Source organism: Centropristis striata, chromosome 6, assembly GCF_030273125.1.
Source record: "Centropristis striata isolate RG_2023a ecotype Rhode Island chromosome 6, C.striata_1.0, whole genome shotgun sequence".
Classification (NCBI taxonomy): domain Eukaryota; kingdom Metazoa; phylum Chordata; class Actinopteri; order Perciformes; family Serranidae; genus Centropristis; species Centropristis striata.
In genome coordinates, this window is record NC_081522.1 from 32,901,610 (window position 1) to 32,917,958 (window position 16,349).

General features: G+C 39.0%; 2 protein-coding genes across 5 annotated transcripts; both read right to left on the reverse strand.

The window, feature by feature from the left end:
• Nucleotides 1-1,073: 1,073 nt before the first annotated feature.
• On the reverse strand, nucleotides 1,074-3,212 carry LOC131972653 (E3 ubiquitin-protein ligase TRIM39-like). 3 transcript variants are annotated; one of them, XM_059334310.1, is made up of 2 exons: nucleotides 2,974-3,203; nucleotides 1,074-2,937 (listed from the first exon to the last, which is right to left on the reverse strand). In XM_059334310.1, exons 1-2 carry the CDS (start codon nucleotides 3,201-3,203, stop codon nucleotides 1,557-1,559), a joined length of 1,611 nt encoding a protein of 536 aa, XP_059190293.1. In that variant the 3' UTR covers nucleotides 1,074-1,556. The 3 variants fall into 3 exon arrangements, with proteins under 3 accessions (XP_059190293.1, XP_059190294.1, XP_059190296.1); XM_059334311.1 differs by having other exon boundaries at nucleotides 1,074-2,902; nucleotides 2,939-3,203; XM_059334313.1 differs by having other exon boundaries at nucleotides 1,074-3,212.
• Nucleotides 3,213-12,885: 9,673 nt separating this feature from the next.
• On the reverse strand, nucleotides 12,886-14,832 carry LOC131973258 (E3 ubiquitin-protein ligase TRIM39-like). 2 transcript variants are annotated; one of them, XM_059335216.1, is made up of 2 exons: nucleotides 14,567-14,796; nucleotides 12,886-14,530 (listed from the first exon to the last, which is right to left on the reverse strand). In XM_059335216.1, the coding sequence occupies exons 1-2, from the start codon at nucleotides 14,794-14,796 to the stop codon at nucleotides 13,159-13,161; spliced, it is 1,602 nt and encodes a 533-aa protein (XP_059191199.1). In that variant the 3' UTR covers nucleotides 12,886-13,158. The 2 variants fall into 2 exon arrangements, with proteins under 2 accessions (XP_059191199.1, XP_059191200.1); XM_059335217.1 differs by having other exon boundaries at nucleotides 12,886-14,832.
• Between the last annotated feature and the right edge of the window lie 1,517 nt (nucleotides 14,833-16,349).

Here is a 16,349-nt window from a genome sequence, read left to right on the forward strand (position 1 = left end):
TTTGTATTAGTTCTTGTATACCATACCTCAATGTTTTATTTATGCAGTAAAAGAACTGCAATTATTTAAAAGATAAAATAAAAAAGAGAGTAAAGTTTTTCTTTTTTGTCAAATGATGGAAAAAATATATATTTTTAAATTTCATAAATATGCCAATAAATTGAGTAAATCTGATGTCAGTGTCACTTAATGATTAATAATTTTGATCCTGTAATTCCTGATAATCTCTCACAGATTACAGTTCAGTGTGCTACAGTATGTGAACAGTTTAATATCAGAGCAGCTTCAACAGATGACTCCTCTCTCCTCCTCCTCCTTCTCCTCCTCCTCCTCCTCTCTCTCCTCCTCTCTTCTTCCCCTCCTCTCTTGGGTGTTGCTGTAATCTACATTGTTGACATGTTTTAAGTCAACCGTGAGCTTGAAATGTGAACATTAACAGCAGGTTTTACATGTTTTTAAGCTTTTTAATTTGAAGTCTGGAAACGAAAGGTAATATTTAATCACTTTAATCTTCTTAACAGGAACAGCTCTCTTTGTTTGAGATGATGACCAACATGCCATTAGTGACATTTACTAATATCACAAACTGTGATCTTCTCTTTTTATTTTTGTCTTTAATTTTAATATTCCTCCTCTCATTTTAAGGGTACTGCCCTTAAATTTAATAACAAACTGATATATTTCAACATAAAAACAGCCAGAGCTGCAAATATTAAATATATTAGATATGTCAGCGTTTTATTTCTTCAATGTTAGAGTTTAATAAGCCATTCTGAAAGATTACATCAATAAAACTAATATAAAATTCTACTGCAGATCTGAAATAAGTCACGTTGCCTCTTCTAACTGTGTAATGGAGCTTAATCACACCAACAGCAGGAAGATGAAACTGAAGAAAAATGACTACATAAATAACTAAATCAATAAAAAAAATGTGGAGACTCCTTATTTTTCATTCATTCGAGAATTTATTCACAAACTAAAAATAACACAGCAGACAGTTGAGCCATTTTTTTGTCTCTGATTTGTAAAACTACTGCAGCTAAATGTTTAAAGATCAGATCAGATTTTCTTAATGTTTAAATTAATTGTGAACATATATGTACAAAATGTACCCCTGAAAACACACCAGAAAAATATCCCTTATTGTGTCCTTTAATTTATCATGGCACAAAATAAAACCCTTAAAACACCTTATTTTGAAAAGCTTCCATTAACATATAATATGTTACATGACTGTCTTGAGTAATTTGTGTCAATATGAAACACTTCTTATATAAACAATGATCAGACAATAAAAAGTTTTGAATTTGGCACCCAGACATTTAAAGCTTCTTTTTTATGAGAACATTGTTCTGATGATTGAACCGTCTTAAAGGCAGGTAATGCAGTCATTAAAATAAATCAGACTGAATCTGAAGGAAAAAAAAGTGGGGAAAAAATGTACTGATCAGAATCTGCTAAATCAACTATGTTTACACTTTACATAACCAGTAAGTACACATTTATGACATTAACTGATAGTGAATGTTTTTGTGGAAAATCAAACGGTTGTTCTACTCAGTGTGATTGACAGGAGAGATGATCAGAGGGGCAGAGTTTTTACCAGCATAATTGGGAGATGGACTGAAGAATGGGTAGAGTTTCTCAGTGAAGCAGCAGCCAGTAAAGGAGTAGATAAGAGCTGCAGCATCAACGTCATAAAAGGAGACCAGACCCTCCTCATAATCCACAAACACCCCCACCTTCTCAGGCCGAGACTTCAGAGGGATACGGACTGAAGGGCCAGCACAAGCACCATACTCATTTTCATTCCTCAACCATATTGTCCAGTAACCATTCTGAGGAGACGATGTGATTTGTCCCTTCCTGTTGATCGACTCTCTGACCACTCCTAAATCCCAGTCAGTCTTCCCTTTAACCTGAACCTCGTAGTAAAATCTTCCTGAAGAGAAACTCTGCTTTGCTAAGACACAGGCACAATCATCAAATCTCTGTGGGTTGTCTGGGAGATTCTTCTTTACATCACCACAGCTAACTTGTTTTCCATCATCAGACAGGATGAGTTTGGGATGTGCTGTATCAGGATCGAGTGTCAGAACCACTGCAAACTGCTGGACCCTCTTCAGCTCAGCCTCAAACAGCTTCTTCATCTGTTTACTGAGCGTCTCCTCCAGCTGATTCACAGCTCTCACCACAGTCCCCTTATATGAAGATGGATGAACGATGACTTCTGTCCAGTCTTTGGTGGGTGGAGCAGCGTTCAGGGAGGTGAAGCTTTGGAGGAGGTGGAGGTGGTCTTCAGACTGTGAGAGCTGCTCCACCTGAGTGCTTCTCTTCTTCAGCTCAGAGATTTCCTGTTCCAGCTCTTTGATGAAGCCTTCAGCCTGTTTCTCTGTCTTTCTCTGCTTCTCTTTGATCGTGTCGATGAGCTCGGCCTGGCTTCTCTCAACAGACTCCTTCAGATCGGTGAAGACCTGAACACCATCTGCTGCCTCTCTGTCTGCAGCTTCCTTACTGAGCTCCACTGAGTGTTTGATCTCCTCAATCTTCAGTCGTCTCTTCTGGATCATCTGCTGAATTTCAGTGTCCGTCTTCCCCAGCTCGGCCTTCTTTCCTTCATATTCTTCTTTCAGAGGAACAACATTGTGTGTCTTGTGGTCTGAAATGGTGCAGAGCATGCAGACACACGTCTGGTCGGTCTTACAGAACAGCTCCAGCAGTTTATCGTGCTCCGGACACATCCTGTCTTCAAGGTTCTCCACAGGGTCGATCAGCTGATGTCTTTTGAGGCGTGAAACTGTCAGATGACGCTGCAGGTGAGTCTCACAGTGGGACTCCAGACACACCAGGCAGGACTTCAGGGCCTTCAGTTTGGTTCCAGTGCAGACGTCACAGGGAGCTTCTCCTGGTTTAGAAACTTGCTGCTCTGAGCTGCTGCTGCTGGCTTTCTGTTGAGCTGACTGTCTGAACTGAGCAGCCATCTCAGAGATGAAAGTATTCACCTGCAGCTCAGGTCTGGTGTAGAAAACCTTTTTACAGTTGGGACACTGATAGGGGACATTAATATCCCAGTGTTCTGTGATGCAGGTTTTGCAGAAGTTGTGACCACATGGTATGGTGACTGGATCAGTGAACACATCCAGACAGATGGAGCACAGAAACTGATCTTCAGTCAGCAGACAGCTGGCAGCAGCAGACATATCTACACCCTGAGGACAGAAAGGGTAAAAGAACATAACTATAAATACATATATTTTGGAAGGTGTAGTATTTCCAGTGAATTGTCCCAAGTAACAATTTGATCATAAAAATATTGCTTACCCAAAATCATCCCAACCACCAATTTCATGTCAACATGCATTTAAAGCTAATATAATTTCCATCCAGCCCCACAAAGGATTTACTCCCTGATCTTCCCACTGGATGAAAGCTGATTTTTGCATCAATGTTTTATCTGTAAATTATCTTAAATCAGGTTGACAAGATGCTGACAAACCAAATGTGAGACAAAATGTATGTCTGTGTCGAACCCCCAACCCAAATTAAAAATTAATAAATAACTGTTAAAGTATTTTCTTAGTTTATGTTTCTGCATTTTTTTTCTTTTTTCTTAGTTTCCATCATAATGTCTTCAGATCTGCTTAGCTTATGACTCGTGGGTGACCTGTAAGTTTCTCTGTTGGGCTTAAAGTTGTAAAGACGGTGAGAGGTTAACCTGCACTGGACCAGTTTTGGAAATGGTATTCAGCTAACTTTCCTAAGTAAAAGTACAAAAGTATCAGCATCAAAATGTACTTAAAGTATCAAAAGTGAAAGTAATCGTTATGTAGAATGGACCCACTCAGATTTTTTAAATATATTCCAAATATATTATTGGATTATCATTATTGATGCATTTATGTAAGCAGCATTTTACTCTTGTCTAGGGCTAATTTAACTACCTGACACACTGTTACGGGGTTTAATTAAAGAAAAAGACATCATCTTTTAAATTTTTTATGTGAAATCTTGAAATGAAAAGTAACTTAACCCTCAGGGCCCACTAAGGATATTTTCAGCCATTTCAGAAATTTTTCACTTTATTTTTGGCAATAATTTTGGCTGTGATACTGAAAATGACATGATTTTAAGAAGAAGGATTTCTTTCTTGATATATTTTGAAATTCAAATTTAATTTTTTCTAATGGCTCTAGAATACACTGTGTACAAGCTTACTACCCTTTCGAGCCCTTTCGGGCTGAAAATGTCCACCTCCCAAAAAATGCTATAAAAACTTTACAGATTAATATTTTTTTCTACTTTTTTCTGCATAAACCTCTAAAACAACTTCTGCCTTGCTCAAAACTACCAACATTCAAAGATTTTGAGAATTTTAACTATTTAAATGCCAGTTTGATTGCACAATGTCACTGTTTTTCAAAGAAAAAACACAAAAAGAAAAATAATTTTTTAAAAAAAGAGAGAATTTTTGGCTGGGGCATTGGTTTTTATCACAGCCTTGGGTAGGTCAAAGATTAAGAACAAAATTGATTTTGATGCATTTTTAGTTTTTGTGTAGTGTCAGATTTAACATTTAAAAACCCCTTTTTGGCCACTTGATAGCAGACATGGCCACTTCTAAATAATGCTTTAAAAATATTACTGAAATATATGTTTTTCAAACTTTTTGGGGTTAAATCTTTTGATCAACTTCAGTCCTGATAAAAACTATCAAATATTCAATTATTTTCAGGATTTTAACCCTTTAAAAGCCAGCTTGATTCCATAATGTCACTGTTTTTCAAATAAAAAACACACAAAAATTTAGTTATTTTCCATATAATAAATAATTTTTGGCTGGGGCATTTATTTTTTATCACAGCCTTGGCTATGTCAAAGATTAGCAACAAAATTGATTTTGATGCATTTATAGTTTTTTGTGTAGTGTCAGATTTAAAATGTACTACCCTTTTATGGCAGACATCTCCACTTCCAAAAACACTATGAAACTATTACTGATATATATCTTTTTTCAACTTTTTTGGGTTAAATCTTTTGATCAACTTCCGTCCTAATCAAAACGATCAAATATTAAATAGTCATCAGGAATTTAACCCTTAAAATGCCAGTTTGACTACATTATGCTAATATTTCTTATGAAATCAAGATTTGCTGTGTTTTGTTAGATGTGTGTGTGTGTTTGCTGTTTCATGTGTCTAGACCTCACTGTAAAACTTGTAATGTCTAATAAAGTTACTCCTGTCATATAGAGCCATATATTAACTCTTTCAAGTCAATAAAAACATGGTCCCTCTTCTTTTACTACACTTCAAAGAGGTCACAGTGGAGAAAACAAAAACGACGGTTTGTAAGTTTCTGCACCTGGCTGGAGTCCTGTCACAAACTGTCTGTAGCTTTTTTTTTTTAAGTGCCCATGTTTTTATTGACTTGGAAGAGTGCATATATGCCTTGTATGACAGTAGTAACTTTTCAAGTTTTACAGTGAGGTCAAGACACACAAAACAGCAAACACACACACACATCTAACAAAACACAGCAAATCTGCTTCATAAGAAATATTAGCATAATGTAGTCAAACTGGCATTTTAAGGGTTAAAATCCTGATGATTATGCAATATTTGATGGTTTTGATGAGGACTGAAGTTGATCAAAAGATTTAACCCAAAAAAGTTGAAAAAAATATATATCAGTAATATTTTTATAGGCCCTCATTTATCAAGCGAGCGTAGAAACGAGCGCAGATCTGAGTGTATATTTCGTCTTACGACAGGGTTCACGTGTGATTTATCAATCGATCGTATCTCGCCAACCAGCGTAAGAATGATCGGCTGTTGATAAATGTGGCGGCTCGAAACATACGTAATTTAAATACCACGCCCTATACCGGATTCAGATGACTCGCCTTCAGAGTTTACGACACTGAAGGGCGCAATACGGCCAAAAAGAGGATTTTTTCACCCTCTAAAGTCAGCTTTATTAGCAAAGTGCACCGTTACAATTAACAATAGGGGCAATATAGACATATTAGAGAAATACGCAGCGACGGAGGTTTATGAAATAAAAGTACTTATAGTTATAAACTCAAACAAGTTCACTGAATATTTTACATTTGGAGCACAGACTTAGAAGTTTTCAGCTTTTTGTTGAAGGAGGTAAACAATGTTTTAAAGTAAGTTTTAATTCTAAAAGAAGAGGAATTTCTCAGTCAGAAAGTGAAACGCTGATGTCCAACAGCAGCAACACAACAAACTAGTTTTGTTTGGCAGCATAAAAAGTGAAAAAGAAGGAAATCAGTGGTGCTGTCAGCAAAGTAGCGGACTATTAAACTCTCGGCGAGGTTTGAGTAATTACATCGTGATACATAAAGCCTAATAATCTATATAATATCCGAATATTGCTATTATTATGATGGAGATATATTATTCACCTCTTTACATTTACTAATAATGATGTCCTAGTCAGAGGAGCGTGTGGCAGCGCTGATTGGAAATGTTTCTATTCGGGCAGCACCGCTGGTGAAGGAGAAGCTGACGCTCCGGTGTCGGAGCTGGATAATAATAATAATAATAATAACAGTAAACAGCAGAAGACAACAACATTTAATATCCTCGGCTGGTATTCTGTTTAAAGAATTTCATAATCGCAGGGTGTATTTATTTTTGGATTATGTTTTAATGATAAATTATGTAGTCTAAACATGTTTTGGTTTGTCACTATTAAAAATCAAAACACCACAGTTTTATCAGCTCCAGGCATCGATACATAGTCTCTCCGACTCAGACGTGTGGACTTCACACTGACTCAAATTTGCGTACACGAGCTGAGAGCAGACGTGAGATCTGATCGTACCGTCCGCTCACGTCCAAATTGATAAATGCCGAGGCTTGTGTAGAAATCATCTTACGCCCACTTTCTGACGTACGCTCGTTTGATAAATGAGGGCCATAGTGTTTTTGGAAGTGGACATGTCTGCCATAAAAGGGTAGTACATTTTTAAATCTGACACTACACAAAAAAACTATAAATGCATCAAAATCAATTTTGTTGCTAATCTTTGACATAGCCAAGACTGTGATAAAAAATAAATGCCCCAATAAATGCCCCAGCCAAAAATGATCTATTAACTTGTTTGTTTTTTCTTTGAAAAACAGTGACATCATGGAATCAAACTGGCATTTAAAGGGTTAAAATCCTGAAAATAATTGAATATTTGATAGTTTTTATCAGGACTGAAGTTGATTGAAAGATTTAATCCAAAAAAGTTGGAAAAAATTATATATCAGTAATATTTTTAAAGCGTTATTTAGAAGTGGACATGTCTGCCATCAAGTGGCCAAAAAGGTTTTTTTTCATTTTAAATCTGACACTACACAAAAACTAAAAATGCATCAAAATCTATTTTGTTGCTAATCTTTGACATATCCAAGACTGTGATTAAAAACCAATGCCCCAGCCAAAAAAAATATATTATATGAAAAATAACTACATTTTTGTGTTTTTTTCATATAAAACATCAGTGACATCATGCAATCAAATTGGTATTTAAAGGGTTAAAATCCTCAAAATCTTTGAATGTTTGGTAGTTTTGAGCAAGGCAGAAGTTGTTTAAGAGGTTTATGCAGAAAAAAGTAGAAAAAAAAAATAATCTGTAAAGTTTTTATAGCATTTTTCTTGAAGTGGACATTTTCAGCCCAAAGGGCCTGAAAGGGTATTACATTTTAAATCTGAGGCCCTGTTTACACGAGGACGCTCACGGGTAAAAACGACAAAATATTTTATCGGAAGTGCCTTTCGTTTAGACGGTGACGGCGTTTTTGGGGCTTAAAGACGCAAAAATCTGAAACCACCTTCCAAAGTGGAAAAGTTAAATACGTTCCACCGTATCGTGTCCGTCTACACTGCCAAGACGCAAAACTCTGCTCAGATCTGCTCACGTCACGTATGTGTTTACGTCACATACATGCTCCAGTACAGGGAAATAAACAAACATGGGATTATTTCCATGCGTCAGACCTTCAAGCTGCTCTGGCAGCTCTAATAAACTTACAGGGGTCTTTCCACCAAATGTACAGGATATGTAGAGATAGTATTACTGAACAGAGAAGGATCTGTAATTACCTCTATCACATTTTGGATGCAGCAATTCGTCCGAGGCGAGCCAGAAGGCTGTGAACGAGACCTGGGAGATCTAGTGGATGGTGGAAAACTTTGTGGAAGAAGTAGCTGATGAAAATGTGTGGCGTGAAAACTTTTGCATGACCAAAGATGCTCTTATCGCTTGAAGTGATGCCGCCTGGCATGCATACAATCGAATTTCACACACTTTTGTGTCACCGTATGCACGCAAGTTTGCTCCCGAAAATGCTCGTCTAAACGAGGAATAAAAAGTGAAGACGCGACGCCACTTTTGCGTCTTCTGTTCAGACCGTCCTCGTGTAAACGTAGCCTGAGACTACACAAAAACTAAAAATGCATCAAAATCAATTTTGTTCTTAATCTTTGACATATCCAAGACTGTGATAAAAACCAATGCCCCAGCCAAAAAAAAAATATTATATGAAAAATAACTACATTTTTGTGTTTTTTTCATATAAAACATCAGTGACATCATGCAATCAAACTGGCATTTAAGGGTTAAAATCCTCAAAATATTTGAATGTTTAATAGTTTTGAGCAGGGCAGAAGTTGGTTTATGCAGAAAAAAGTAGAAAAAAATATTAATCTGTAAAGTTTTTATAGCATTTTTTGGAGGTGGACATTTTCAGCCCAAAGGGCTCGAAAGGGTAGTAAATTAAAGTGGGCCCTGAGGGTTAAGCAGGCTAGCCTGGGTATACCCAGACTGCCTTGCGCGCTCGAATTTAATTTCGAACCTCCAGGCGGTCTGGCAACGAGGCGATTATCTTAGCCCTGTTTTAGGGATCCAATCACAGAGCGGGGAGGGACGGTGAGACGATGACGCGTACTACTCGGCACTTGGAAGCTTTCCGGATCCAACATGGCTGCTGCGGACGCGAAACTCTCTTTAGCTGTAGATGGTGTTTTAAATAGTTTAGAGCGAAAGTTGAAAGGCGAAAGGTCTCTCGGCAGCTCCGCTGTCCCCCGGCTCGTAGCGAGATCACCGGTAGCGGGACTATTAGCGCCGCACGGGCGGTTTCTGCGGCTCGTTGCGCCGAGCCGGTGAGACCGCCGGTCACCGCCGGTGATCTCGCTCCGAATCGGGGGACAGCGGAGCCCCCAGAGACCCGCAGCAGCTTGTTTATTGCCCATAAAATCAGTGGATGTGTGTGGCTGAATGACATGAGGGGGAATAAAGCGTGAAAATAAATAATCTTGCAGAAAGCGAGAACTGGAGAAGCAAAGCAGCAGCAACACTCTCTCACAGACACACACACAACAAACATCCATCTCTGTTGCTCTACTACGTCATCTGGTATAACTGATCTGATTGGCTAAGAGCTACCTACAGACGCTTTGATAGACATTCTAAGCGCCCAATAAACGGCTCCGGAGGATCGTAAACCACACCTCCTCTACGGAGAAATACATTGTAGGTGTCCAGACCTAATCTCCAATGAGATTTGGTCTGGTGTTAGCCAGGCTATAAGCAGGCAGTAAAAAAGTACAATATTTACCTCCAAAATGTAGTGGACTAGAAGTATAAAGTTACATAAATGACGGTTTGTTCATTGACATCAAACAGCTCCATGATGACAGTCCGTCCTGCTTCCTCCACACCCATTGGACAATAGCCAGACTTTAGAAAAGTGGCTGCTCCTGTCATGGTTTGATTTTTAGAAAACGAGTGCCAATCTAAATGTGGCACATTGTCTCAATATGTTGGACGAGGGATAAAAATGCAGTTCAGTCTCACATAAAGAGGGACACCTGGTCTCCCTAGCTGAAGATAATGCTAATGCTAGGTGTGAGTGTATTCTGTCTGAATTTAACTAGTCAGAGTTCACTCACTGTGGTTTGGTTTTTACCTGTTTCGTAATTCTAGTTAAGTTTACACAAAAATCTAAATTGACACATATTTATGGTGGAATATTCATTATATGGTAAAACAGAGGAAAAACAGTCAGTTTCTAGTTTGAACTAAACTTTGACTAAATCTTCAGTGAGTGTATTTTGTCTCTGTAGGACAGTTTACTCACCAGTGTTTGACACAGGTTCTGCTGCTGTTGTTGAGAAAAACCTGCTGGATTCAGTTGAAAGTTTCTTTAGAGAGAAACAGAGAGATTTGTCTCTGTCGCTCACTAACTTTGACTTACATTTCAGGAAAGGTGAGTTAAAGCTCACCTGATTCACTGTGGCTCCACCTCCCAGTGGCCCGACACCAAGAAGGAGTGGTGGAGGAAGTATTAACATCCTTTAATGTAGCTAACTAATACTACTTCAGGGCGTTCCCGGTGGCACACCTGGTTGAGCGCGTACCATAGTGGCATTGTCCTCGTAAGCGAGTGGCCCGGGTTCGAATCCGACTCGGAGCCCTTTCCCGCATGTCTCCCCCTTCACTCTGTCCTATCAATAAAGCCCAAAAAATGGCCAAAAAAATATCTTTAAAAAAAAACTAATACTACTACAACACTGTAAAAATACTCCACTACAACGAAAAGTCCTGCTTTCAAAACCTTTCTAAGGTCAAAGTAAGTATTACCAACAAAATGTGCTTAAAGTTTTAAAAGTGTAAGTACTCACTGTGCAGGAGATACTGTAAACTGTAACTGTTTTTTTTCTGTTAAAGTATTCCTACTGTGATATTAGGTTTGTCTTTATAATATTAAATAACACAAATAATAATGCTAATAATAATAAAAGTTACAGTACTTTAACTGAATTCCCTTAAATACCAAAATATATTAGTCTACTTATGTTAGTTCTTGTATGACATACCTCAATGTTTTATTCATGCACTAAAAAACTGAAATTATTAAAAAATAATTTAAAAAGTGTATTTTTGTTCTTATTTGTCAAATAAGTTTTTATTTTATTTTGTATTTATCTATTTATTTATTTGCCGAGTAGAGACAGTTTCTGTCTTGAATAATATATATTTTTAAATTTTAATAAAAATGCCAATAAATTGTAGCCTGGCTAACACCAGACCAAATCTCATTGGAGATTAGGTCTGGACACCTTCAATGCTTTTTTCCGTAGAGGAGGTGTGGTTTACGATCCTCCAGAGTCGTTTATTGGGCGCTTAGAATGTCTATCAAAGCGTCTGTAGGTAGCTCTTAGCCAATCAGATCAGTTATACCAGATGACGTAGTAGAGCAACAGAGATGGATGTTTGTTGTGTGTGTGTCTGTGAGAGAGTGTTGTTTGCTGCTTTGCTTCTCCAGTTCTCGCTTTCTGCAAGATTATTTATTTTCACGCTTTATTCCCCCTCATGTCATTCTGCCACACACATCCACTGATTTTATGGGCAACAAACAAGCTGCTGCGGGTCTCTCGGCGGCTCCGCTGTCCCCCGATTCGGAGCGAGATCACCGGCGGTGACCGACCGTCTCGCCGGCTCGGCGCAACGAGCCCCCGAGACCGCCGGTGCGGCGCTAATAGCCCCGGTACCGGTGATCTCGCTACCAGCCGGGGGACAGCGGAGCCGCCGAGAGACCTTTCGCCTTTCAACTTTCGCTCTAAACTATTTAAAACACCGTCTACAGCTAAAGAGAGTTTCGCGTCTGCAGCAGCCATGTTGGATCCGGAAAACTTCCAAGTGCCGAGTAGTACGCGTCATCGTCTCACCGTCCCTCCCCGCTCTGTGATTGGATCCCTAAAACAGGGCTAAGAAACTCCCGTGGTTTCCAGACTGCCTGGAGGTTCGAAATTAAATTCGAGCGCGCAAGGCAGTCTGGGTATACCCAGGCTAAATAAATTGAGTAAATCTGATGTCAGTGTCACTTAATGATGAATAATTTTGATCCTGTAATTTCTGATGATCCCTCACAGATAACGGTTCAGTGTGCAACAGTATGTGAACAGTTTAATATCAGAGCACCTCCTCTCTCCTCCTTCTGTTTTCACCTCCTCCCCCACCTCTCATCCCTCCCCTTTCCTCCTCCTTCTCCCCTCCTCCTCCTCTTCTCTCCTTCTCTTCTTTCCTCCTCCTCCTCTTTTTTTCCCCGTCCCTCTCCTCTCATCCCTCCCCTTTCCTCCTCCTCCGGCTCCTCCTCCAAGTTCAATCTTTTAACAGCAACAGCTCTCTTTGTTTGAGATGATGACCAACATGACATTAGTGACATTTACTGATGTCACCAAATTTTCATCTTCTCTTTTTATTTTTGTCTTTAATTTTAATATTTCTCCGCTCATTTTAAGGGTAGGGTCCTTTAATTTAATAAAAACTGATATATTTCAACATAAAAACAGCCAGAACTGCAAATATTAAATACATCAAATATGTCAGCGTTTTATTTCTTCGTTGGTAGAGTTTAATAATCCACCTTAAAACATTATGTAAGTAAAACTAATACAAAGTTCTACTGCAGATCTGAAATAAATCATGTTGCCTCTTCTAACTGTGTAATGGAGCTTAATCACACCAACAGCAGGAAGATTAAACTGAAGGGAAAAAATCCTTGAAATGTGGAACAATTTTGAGGTACTTAAAAATTAATGGAGTTGAAACTGCCTTTTTTTGATTCATTTATACAGAATTTATTCACAAAATAAAAATAACACAGCAGACAGTTGAGCCATTTTTTCTCGGATTTGTAAAACTACTGCAGCTAAATGGTTACATATAAGATTTTCTTAATGTTTAAATTAATTATGAACAAATATGTACAAAATGTTCACCTTATTTTGAAAAGCTTCCATTAACATATAATGTGTTTCATGACTTTCTTGAGTAATTTGTGTCAATATGAAACTCTTCTTATATAAACTATAATCAGACAAGAAAAAGTTTTGGATTTAGCACCCAGACATTTAAAGCTTCTTTTTTATGATTACATTGTTCTGATGATTGAACCGTCTTGAAGGCAGGAAATGCAGTCATTAAAATAAATCAGACTGAATTTCAAGAAAAAAATGGGGGGAAATGCAGTGATCAGAATCTGCAAAATCAACAATTAACAGTTTATGTAACCAGCAAACACACATTTATTACATTAACTGATAGTGAATGTTTTTGTGGAAAATCAAACAGTTGTTCTACTCAGTGTGGTTGACAGGAGAGATGATCAGAGGGGCAGAGTTTTTACCAGCAAAATTAGGAGATGGACCAAAGTATGGGTAGAGTTTCTCAGTGAAGCAGCAGCCAGTAAAGGAGTAGAGAAGAGCTGCAGCATCAACGTCATAAAAGGAGACCAGACCCTCCTCATAATCCACAAACACCCCCACCTTCTCAGGCCGAGACTTCAGGGAGAGAAGGACTGAAGGGCCAGCAAGAGCTTTGTACTCATTTTCATTCCTCAACCATATTGTCCAGTAACCATCCTGAGGTGACAGTGTGATGTCTCCCTTCCTGTTGATCGACTCTCTGACCACTCCTAAAGTCCAGTCAGTCTTCCCTTTAACCTGAACCTCGTAGTAAAATCTTCCTGAAGAGAAACTCTGCTTTGCTAAGACACAGGCACAAGTATCAAATCTCTCTGGGTTGTCTGGCAGATTCTTCGCTACATCACCGTCTTTAACTTGTTTTCCATCATCAGACAGGATGAGTTCAGGTTGTGCTGTATCAGGATCGAGTGTCAGATCCACTGCAGACTGCTGGACCCTCTTCAGCTTCAGCTTCTTCATCTGTTTACTGAGCGTCTCCTTCAGCTGATTCACAGCTCTCCTCACAGTCCCCTCATATGAAGATGGACGGACGCTGACTTCTGTCCAGTCTTTGGTGGGTGGAGCAGCGTTCAGGGAGGTGAAGCTTTGGAGGAGATGGAGGTGGTCTTCAGACTGTGAGAGCTGCTTCACCTCAGCGCTTCTCTTCTTCAGCTCAGAGATTTCCTGTTCCAGCTCTTTGATGAAGCCTTCAGCCTGTTTCTCTGTCTTTTTCTGCTTCTCTTTGATGGTGTCGATGAGCTCGGCCTGGCTTCTCTCAACAGACTCCTTCAGAGCGGTGAAGACCTGAACACCATCTGCTGTCTCTCTGTCTGCATCTTCCTTACTGAGCTCCACTGAGTGTTTGATCTCCTCAATCTTCAGTCGTCTCTTCTGGATCATCTGCTGAATTTCAGCGTCTGTCTTCCCCAGCTCGGCCTTCTTTCCTTCATATTCTTCTTTCAGAGGAACAACATTGTGTGTCTTGTGGTCTGAATGAGTGCAGAGCATGCAGACACACGTCTGGTCGGTCTTACAGAACAGCTCCAGCAGTTTATCGTGCTCCGGACATATCCTGTCTTCCAGGTTCTCCACAGGGTCGATCAGCTGATGTCTTTTGAGACGGGACCTTGTCAGATGACGCTCCAGGTGAGTCTCACAGTAGGACTCCAGACACACCAGGCAGGACTTCAGGGCCTTCAGTTTGGTTCCAGTGCAGACATCACAGGGAACTTCTCCTGGTTCAGAAACTTGCTGCTCTGAGCTGCTGCTGCTGACTTTCTGTTGAGCTGACTGTCTGAACTGAGCAGCCATCTCAGAGATGAAAGTATTGACCCGCAGTTGAGGTCTTGAATCAAAAACTTCTTTGCAGTTGGGACACTGACACTGGACATTTTTATCCCAGTGTTCAGTGATGCAGGTTTTGCAGAAGTTGTGTCCACATGGTGTGGTGACTGGATCAGTGAACACATCCAGACAGATGGAGCACAGAAACTGATCTTCAGTCAGCAGACAGCTGGCAGCAGCAGACATATCTACACTCTGAGGACAAGAAGTATGAAAAAACATAAATATAAATACACATCTTTTGAGTATTTGGAAACATCTAGTATTTCCAGTGAATTGTCCCAAGTTTGTTACTTGGGACAATTCACTGGAAATACTAGATGTTTCCAAATTTGATGTGAACATGCATTTACAGTTTTTCTCAATTGCTAAAACACTAAACCCTATTGTCTGAACCAAATGCTCAGTTGCCTGAACCCACTGATTGAATCAATCACTCTTTTGGCAAAACCATAAGCACTTTTCACCTGTTTAGACACAACTTGCTAACACATTTTCATAGTGATGCACCCGTGCTGCATAATGGTGAGCACAGGTGACAAAAGTCAAACACAATTAAAGCACAAGTGTCACCACTTGAACACAACAACTCAAAATGTATCACACTTGTGGCTGATGATGTGAGGGAACATATAAGGCAGTTCAGAGAGCACTGTTTGTGAGGCCCTACGATGGATAGAAATCTGAGAGGAAGAGTTCGTGTGAGAGGTGATCGAGGTGGTTGAGGTGGTAAGCGAAGACAAAGAACAGTAATATCTGATGAAATCAGAGCTACTGTGATTGACCATGTTCTTGTTCATGGTATGAGCATGAGGGAGGCGGGACAAAGGGTACAGCCAAACATCAGTAGATTCACTGTGTCCACCATAATCCGAAGATTTAGAGAAGAGAACAGGTAATTACCTTTTTTGACATTATAGTACAGTATGTAAATGTTGACCGCAATTACTGTATGACATACTATATACTGTACCATAGTATACTGTAAGTAAATATATGTTTCAGTACATCACTGTACCAATGTACTGTAGTATTGTAATGGAGGGTTGGTCTGTTTGTAGGCCTAGTATTTCATGTATATTTTCTGCAACATGCATTTAGCTTACAGTGAACAATGAACATGTATTTCTCCAGCTTCATGTCCTGAGCATTGTGTTTTCTATTTTTCTATGTAGTGTTTAGGAGTGTTTTTAATTTTGATTGACTCGGGGCACGATTTCACAACATAGTTCAGTTTTGAGCACAGATTGAACTGTTTTGAGGTGAAAGTTTGGTTTTGCAAGAAGAGTTTGAGGTTTTGTAAATGTAGCTTGAAAATTGGGTTTTGTGTTCACAGTTTAGAGAAAAGGAGAGCAGCTTTCAAGAAATGTGTCTTAGCAATCGAGAAAAACTGTAAAGCAGATATAATTTCCATCCAGCTCTTCTAAGGATTAACTCAACAACAACTAGATATTTCCACTGGATGAAAGCTGGTTTTTGCATCAGTGTTTACAGTAAAATGAATGTTAAGTCTGTAAATTAGCTTAAACCAGGCTGACCAGATCCCAACAAACCAAATGTGAGAGAAAATGTATGTTTGTGTCATACCCAACCCCCATCTCCAAGTAAAAATTGATAAATAAGTTAAGGTATTTTCTTATTTTATGCTTCTGCATTTTCTTTCCTTTTTCTTAGTTTCCATCATATTCTGTTAAGATCTGCATATTATGACGTTTTGGTGACTCATAACTTTCTTTGTT

Bases quoted from the DNA above. Each gene is read 5' to 3' on its own strand.
- LOC131973258 (XM_059335217.1), bottom strand. From the start codon at position 14,832: ATGTTTTTTCATACTTCTTGTCCTCAGAGTGTAGATATGTCTGCTGCT.
- LOC131972653 (XM_059334313.1), bottom strand. From the start codon at position 3,203: ATGTCTGCTGCTGCCAGCTGTCTGCTGACTGAAGATCAGTTTCTGTGC.